At 46.8% G+C, this 7,422-nt stretch overlaps 5 protein-coding genes across 6 annotated transcripts; 2 read left to right on the forward strand and 3 right to left on the reverse strand.

The window, feature by feature from the left end:
• Positions 1-330: 330 nt before the first annotated feature.
• LOC108071824 (methylmalonic aciduria and homocystinuria type D homolog, mitochondrial) lies at positions 331-1,735 on the forward strand. 2 transcript variants are annotated; one of them, XM_070288100.1, is made up of 3 exons: positions 331-548; positions 604-1,175; positions 1,231-1,735. In XM_070288100.1, exons 2-3 carry the CDS (start codon positions 624-626, stop codon positions 1,552-1,554), a joined length of 876 nt encoding a protein of 291 aa, XP_070144201.1. In that variant the 5' UTR covers positions 331-548; positions 604-623; the 3' UTR covers positions 1,555-1,735. The 2 variants fall into 2 exon arrangements, with proteins under 2 accessions (XP_070144201.1, XP_017018220.1); XM_017162731.3 differs by having other exon boundaries at positions 333-522.
• LOC108071827 (COMM domain-containing protein 3) lies at positions 1,667-2,501 on the reverse strand. Its single transcript, XM_017162734.2, has 2 exons — positions 2,272-2,501; positions 1,667-2,208 (listed from the first exon to the last, which is right to left on the reverse strand). Exons 1-2 carry the CDS (start codon positions 2,417-2,419, stop codon positions 1,745-1,747), a joined length of 612 nt encoding a protein of 203 aa, XP_017018223.1. The 5' UTR covers positions 2,420-2,501; the 3' UTR covers positions 1,667-1,744.
• A 76-nt stretch (positions 2,502-2,577) lies between these two features.
• LOC108071825 (neuferricin homolog) lies at positions 2,578-3,536 on the reverse strand. Its single transcript, XM_017162732.3, has one exon. It carries the CDS (start codon positions 3,491-3,493, stop codon positions 2,648-2,650), a length of 846 nt encoding a protein of 281 aa, XP_017018221.1. The 5' UTR covers positions 3,494-3,536; the 3' UTR covers positions 2,578-2,647.
• A 140-nt stretch (positions 3,537-3,676) lies between these two features.
• On the reverse strand, positions 3,677-4,442 carry LOC108071826 (uncharacterized). The gene has a single exon (XM_017162733.2). It carries the CDS (start codon positions 4,389-4,391, stop codon positions 3,735-3,737), a length of 657 nt encoding a protein of 218 aa, XP_017018222.2. The 5' UTR covers positions 4,392-4,442; the 3' UTR covers positions 3,677-3,734.
• A 1,178-nt stretch (positions 4,443-5,620) lies between these two features.
• On the forward strand, positions 5,621-6,748 carry LOC108071676 (uncharacterized). The gene is made up of 2 exons (XM_017162481.2): positions 5,621-5,708; positions 5,885-6,748. The coding sequence occupies exons 1-2, from the start codon at positions 5,664-5,666 to the stop codon at positions 6,746-6,748; spliced, it is 909 nt and encodes a 302-aa protein (XP_017017970.1). The 5' UTR covers positions 5,621-5,663.
• Positions 6,749-7,422: the final 674 nt, after the last annotated feature.

Consider the following 7,422-nt stretch of genomic DNA (forward strand, 5'->3'; position numbering starts at 1 on the left):
TAATGTTTTAATATTATAAACATTAAGAAATGAAAATTGTATTTTAATATTTTCAATTTCCGGTTATATTATTATCTGAAGTTTTTCAATTACAGCACCTAAAATCTTGTAATTTTTCTAAAGTGTTTAGATTTATATTAAAAATATATTTATTTAATTTAAATTTTAAATTTAAATTTAAACCTTAATTTTAATTATTCAAGTGTTAATTCCTGACAGGACTCCCACTTCCTGTTATCTCACTTCCTTCGATTGTTATCGATAACAAATATTTCAGCTGCTGTCAACCCACTGACATGGTCACACTGCCCTAGCATCCCACTGATATGGTCGCACTGCCCTAGCACTGCGTAGAAATAATCAGTAGCCGTTCGTTTGGAATCAGCATTCTGTTTTCGAATATTCGTGTGGCTCCAAGTCTAGACAAAATTGCTAGTAAAATTCTATAGCTCCACGGAATACCCTGCAGCACCAGCCGAACCGAACCCCCTGAGCATCAGCTCTTCCAGAATCTAGACGAAGGTGAGTGGGCCTCGGAGTGCCTTGGGGTGAGGAGGAGAAGGGCAAAGACTGCCAACGGATTTTACGCATTTGCATTTGCAGAAGAAGCCGATGATATAATAATGTCACGATCCCTCACTCGCTGCCTGGGCACCTTCGGCCCTGGCAGTTGGATGCCCATGGCTGCCCTGCGCGGATTCCTGCTGCCCGACCTGACCTCGGCGCTCCCGATGGCCGCCGCCCAGCGGGCCAGTTACGCCAAGCGCAACGGACCGCCCTGGGACGCTGAGCAGCCATTCAAGACAGTGTCCAAGTCGCGACGACGCGTCGACGATTACGACGACGACGAGCTAATCAATCTGGAGAGCGAGCCCAACTGGGAGCTAACCGCCTCGAAGAACAACCGATTCTACCTGCCCCATGCCACTGGGCCAGCCTGGCAGGGCGACACCACCACTGTTAGCCTGATGGCACCGCTCAACCAGTTGGTTAACTTCATGAAGGAGGAGAACGCGGATGGGTCGCGTCTTGAGTTCACCTGCTGCCAGTGCCCGGTGCTGTTGCGCGAGTCGCTCGCGGAGCTGTTCCCCATGCGGATTGGGTCACAGCGAAATTCGCCCATTACCATGCTCACTCTGAGCAATGAGGGGGACATAGAGATGGGTGCAGCCAAGGTGAGTGGGCAAAGCATATCTTATTTGAAGTAACTATACCATCTTTTGCCCCCAGTTTGTGCTGGCTGCTCGGGACATTAGCTATCGCCTGTTGTCGCTTGGCTATTGGGCAGACTTCCTCAACCCGTTCAGCGGCAGACCCTATATTATGCCCAAGGATGGGCCCAACTTGTACAAGCAGGACCATCGGTTCCGTGGCCTGAACATGTCGCTGTCGCTGCAGAACCACTGCATCATCATTTCCGCCGAGAAGAACGATCGCACCCGCTTCTCGGGCACTATATATTGCACTGCGCCCAGTGACTACAAGGAGCTGATGGAGCTGCTGGTGTGGCAGGAGACCGAGGAAGACGATTCTCGCCGCAATCTGCCGAAGTGACGCCCAAGGATGACGATGCTTTTTAGTGATGATAACTGTGTTAACTGTTCATCAAATTGTTCTGTTACCCCCACCCCACCCCCGACCTGATTCTGTACATAAACCTGATAGCTAATGTTATACATACATATATATATATATCTATATATATCGCTGCAAAATATAAACATTAAGAATGTCATGCTCCCTCCTAAGCCACGGCCATCTGGCTGCAGTGCCTCTCTATCTCCTTCAGGCGATTGATCAGCGACTGCAGCTCCTCGGCATTGCACACGAACTCCACAATGGTGACTCGCTCGCCGCTGCTCGGCCGGAAGTGGCCCAGATTAATGTAGAAGCTGGCCACGCCAGTGCTGCAATCGGAAGTGGAGGACTTGACATCGCAGGCGATGCGCCATTGGATATCCGTGATGTGTGGAAAATTGTGGCCCAGCTGCAGTTGCCGCAGCACCAGATCCTTGCGGTTATCCTCATACACGCGGGTCAGCTCCTCGATGGCGGCGCTGTTAATGGACAGATGATCCAGCTGCTGGCGGAGCATGAAGCCATCCCAACCATGCTTGGTGGCCAGGGAGAGCAGGGTGACAACAGCATATTCACTTTGCTTGGCGCAGGCCGCATTGCTGGCATAGAGCTCTGGAACGGGGGCAATGGCTACAGAAGGGCATTAGGTTATCATCAGGTAGAATCCCCACTTATCAGGTAATCCCCACTCACTTGCATCCGGATGAAGGGTTAGTTTCAAGGCATTTGCTATGAGCAGCTTGGTCAAAGCGGGCGTAATAATGTTGCCCAGACTTTTGAGACCAGCCACCACGGTGGCGGAGAGCAGGCCGCTGTCCTCAGGGGGTGGTGGCTTCTCCATTTGGCAGCCAAAGGATTTGCCTCAATAAATAACCAGGACTAGAGAGCCAAGGCTGAGGTAAACAAAAATAAATAATAAATGCGCCTAACAGCACTCGCCAGCCAGCCCACTGTTAACTCACAGAGCTGTTAAGGTTGACATAGCCGGAACCAGCGGAATACACTCAAAGAAATCTAGCTTTATTACGAGTTAAGTACAGGTATTTACACATATGCAGCTCCCTTTCGCTCATACCCTGTAGAAGCACTCCTTTGCCCGCGGCTCACAATTGTCGTAGGGCTTGAGCATGGCATCCCCAATGGCTGCCTTGCCGCTCGCATCGATCTCATCCAGCTCCGACTCCGGCACACAGGCGCACTGGAAGCTCTTGTTGCCGCGGCTATACAGTTTTCGCGGATGTCCTGCCCAGGAGCGCTCCTTGCCGTCACCGCTGGAATTGGTGCACCACACCCGGGTACCCGTGGCCTCGCTCCACTCAATGTTGCAGCCCGGGTAGCGGGAGCGCAGCTCCTCCACCTGCTTCTTGGCTACCTGGGCCAGCTGCAGCAGCTCCAGGTACTTGTGGTAATAGGTGGTTGGTTGTCCTTGGTCATCGTAAAAACGACCTATGAGCTTGCCCTTGTAGACGTAATCCTTCTCGTAAAAGTCACGCCAGTTGGCCAGGCCTAACAGGTCATCCGGCTTCAGGGTGAGCACATCGTCCGCCGTTTCCGGGTTGTAATTCTCGAATTCACCGGAAATAAACGACACGGAGGCATCCCGACCGACAAAGAAGTTGTAGCTGCAGCCGGCTCCATAGTGCTTGATGCCCCGGGAGACATCGAAGACCGATCCCAGCAGGGCCAGGTAAATCGGACGACCTTCCTCGCCATCAAACTGTGAGAGTTCAGCCGGTGTAAAGAGCCCGGCTTGGTACTTTACCGGAATGGCATCCTCCTGGCCGGCTTTGTTCAAATAAAAGTCCGAGTATTGGCGCAGGAATTGCCTAATCTCGACGTGGTAAATGCCGGCGAAAACGGCGGCCACCACGAAGACGAACTGCAACTTGAACAGATGCCCTAATAGCCCAAACATTTTGTGCTATTTACCTGTCCGGGGGAACTAGTTCTCCTCTCCAAACTGGTTTGGCAAGCGTGACCAACCCGGGAAATGTTAAAGACCCCGAGGTGGCACTCGACTTTGGGTAAATAAAAATATTTAAAAAAACAGTAGAAAAATTTCAATTTCTGTTTTTCCCCCCTAATTATTTTTAAATAATTCTTAGCTTTTGGCAGTTTTTATTTGCAGAAAAAATCAGACGGCTAGCCGAAAGGATTTAGCGACGTCGGGAGACACAGGCATCGATGTGACTGTTGACCTCCTGGAGGCTGGACACCGCCTGTGCGGAGGCTCCATGGGTGCACACATTGCTGTCGACGAAAACGGCCGGGATGCGCTCGTTGGTGGACTTGCGGATGGTCTTGATCGAGGAGCGGGCATTGACCAGGTAGACCGTGCCCTGAATATAGAACTTGGCCATGCAAGACTGCTTCAGCACGGAGTTCTTGTAGTTCTGGCACTTGTTGTAGGTTTTACCAAGGCTGTAGCCGCCGAAAACCAACTGCTGGGTGGCCGCATTGACATCGGAGGCGATCTCGGCCGAGGTATGGGCAGCCACCACGCCGCAGGAGTGGAGTTCCTCGTGAGCGGCATCCACAATACGGTTGATTTCTTCATCCTCGGCGGCCACGCACTCGGGACTCTCCTGGCGGCGAGCCTCCACCGCCTCGAGGGCATCCTCCAGCTCATGCTGGGGCTCCAGGACAATCTCCTCGTACTGATGAACCAGAGCCTCGCCGGTGGACTTGCCCAGCTCGGTCATCTCGTCCACCACGCTGCGCACCTGGGCGTCCAGCTGGGCGGGCACATCCAATGGCTGGGCCCAGCCACTGGCCACGAAAAGGGTCAGGATAACGAAAACGGTGCACTTCATGATTACTGCTGTTGCTCTTAGGAATTCTCGGAAGGCTACTGCTGCCCCGGACCATCCGAACATCGCCATTTATGCCCCCGGTAAGCCAGACGACGGCCACAAATTAATCTGGATTGACGGCCATAAATTTATGGCCAGCATTGTAAATCAATCATTCGCTGCCTGGATTGATTAGTGAACTTTACATTTGCCTCGCTATTCATAGAGTTCACCTGTTTGGATTTAGATTAAGATTATTTAAGTCGCACAATCACACCGATCATGCGAATCATATCATAAAAAATAAACAAAGCGCTGTGGCGGGATAAATGTGCAGGTGAAGCAAAGGTCATTAACTCAAAAGCCGAAACGTTTCACAAAATCAAATAAAAGTTCTTTAACAATAAAAGAAAAGGAAGTTTTGAGGAAGTCTATAGCTACTTTAGAAGATACTATCGAAATATATCGAAATATATCGACATTTATCGAAAAACATCAATGCCTGCGAGCTTTAATGTTTTTGAACACCTATTAATTTCAGTTTTTTAAGGGCTTAGGAAGCCAGTGTGTCAAATATTCCAGCAAGTCTGAAAAGGGGATTCCCAATAAAAGAACTCTTTGAACTCTGATAAGAAGATAAAATATCTGCAAGCTTTCAGATGGTAAAAGGATAAAGAGATTTCACGATTATCATAACCATGGCTTGCTCCCTTATTTTGTCATATATTTTTAAGTAGGCTCTAAACGCTTAAGCTAAAAAACAAAAAAAAAAAAAACTAAAAAGTCTCAAGTGACTTCATAGATTTAATTTTCGCTTGTGCTCAAGCAATGACTTTTAATCGAGGGCACTAGCCCGTTGGTGGAGCCATAAATATAATGACATTATCTGCCAGAATTAAAGCATTATTAAGATTCTCCGATAGGGAGGAGCGATCTCAAGTGGGGAATCCAGTAATAGATGTTTCCTATCGCCAGCCAAATACAAATTGCGACCTAATCTCGAACAAATGGAGAAATTGAAAGAAGAAAAAGCAACGGGCCGACGGAAATAATTGCGATTAAAGGTAAAGTAAAGTAAAACAAAGGCATAAGCCAAATAATAATGGGAAATATTGCAATCGGCCAAGCGGCAGGCACATATTGGACCGATAAAACCGACTCTTGAATATATTTTAATTAACCGGGTATCTGGGTGTATAGATATGGCTATCTCAGTATTTGCGGACAACCAAAGAGTTTGGGCATATAAAAGGCAGGTCCCCCAAGTGGAATCCCAGCAAAAGTAAATCAGTCATGAGGAGTGTGATTTTTGTGGTGTTGGCCCTTGGCTTGGCAACTGTGAGTAAAATACATAAAAAATAGAAAAAAAGGGTCTTTAAAAAGTGATTAAACAAACAAATAAAGATTAAAAAACCAAAGCTTGACACTATTGTATTTAAAAAGTGATTTAATTGATTTTCTATTCACCCGTTTTTTGTGTACTTACTCGTATTATATTCTGTTATTTTTTTTAGGGTTCGGCTGTGCCCCAACCGGAAGTCTCGGAAACGGAAACACTTCCATCCATCGAGGAAATGGCCAAGGAATTGGGCATCGATCTGAACATGGACGACTATAACCTTGACTTAGATCTTGGCTTGGACCTGGACTTGGACTCGGACTTGGACTTCGACTTGGACTTGAACTCGGACCTGGACTTGGACTACGATGTGGATTTGGACAAGGAGTTTGGCCTGAATATGCCTGAAATTCCTGAATTGCCCGAAGATGGTAGCATGGATATCGATGACTTTGCTTTTGTGGACTCAATGCTGAAATTCTTCATTAAGGAGTCCAAGGCCCTGGGCTGGTACATTGTAAGGGTGACAGAGCGCCAGCTCCTGAAGATCTTCTTGTATCCGTACCGACAGCTGGAACAGTTGGCCACCGACATTGAGAAGCGGGCGGTGGAGAGCGAGGTGTGCGTGTCCAGGGAGACGGTCCACGTGGCCGGTGTCCTCGAACGGGCCACCTTAAACTTTGTGGTCTGTGGCCGCAATGCCGCCGTCAATTCTGTCAAAATTATTGTGCATACCAAGCGTTCAATTCTCCAGTTGACCCTGAACGGATATCAGATTTTTAAGAAGCACCGTAAGTGCAAAAACACACGCAATCAGTTCCTGTTGAAGAAGTGCAAAGCCGAGCTGTATATTATGTGCATCAAGTACGCTGCAGGTGCTCAAAAGTCAGTGCGTCAACTGGTCGGATTGCGGCGCACTGTTCCGGCCATTGCCACCGATGCCACCAGCTGCACCACACAGGCTACCGAGAATGCAATTCAAGGACTCGACGATATTAATGCCAGTATCGACAAGTGCATTGCCACCATGCTGGACTGAAATATAATATTGTAATGAAATAAATGCATAAAAAATATATTCACTGGGTTGTTTACTAAGTTGCTCAGTAGCATATTTATTTACTTTTTAACTAAGTTAATGATTTGCCTTAATCAGTTGTTTATATTCATATTGAATCTTGTTCAGCCCACTTTGAGCCAATTGTCGAGTTCCAATTGTTCCGCTTATTCATCCACTTGTTCATCTATTTGTTCATACACTTGTTCATCTATTTGTTCACCCCACTTGTTCATCCAATTGTATACCTAGTGGGTGGTCACACTTGTGCATACACTTCTAATCCACTGCTCACCCACTTGTTCACCCTCTTGTTCATCCACTTGTTTATCCACTTGTTCATTCGCTTGTTTACTCCGTTCATTCAATCGTTCTCTTATTCACTCAATACCTTACTTAGTTTCTTTGTCCCCCTCCAAAAAAAGGCACCTTGATTTAGTTTTTCGAGTTATTACTTTTATTTAAATTTGGTTTCATTATCGTTCCTCTTGTTCAAATACAATAAATAAACATTTAAACTATTTAGTGGTATGTATATATGTATATATATATGCATACATATATATATATATATATATATATATATAAATCGTTTTTTTTTTTTTTTTTTTTTTTAAATATTTTAAATAATTGTATATATATTGTTTTTCATGGGC

Source organism: Drosophila kikkawai, chromosome X (genome assembly GCF_030179895.1).
Source record: "Drosophila kikkawai strain 14028-0561.14 chromosome X, DkikHiC1v2, whole genome shotgun sequence".
Classification (NCBI taxonomy): domain Eukaryota; kingdom Metazoa; phylum Arthropoda; class Insecta; order Diptera; family Drosophilidae; genus Drosophila; species Drosophila kikkawai.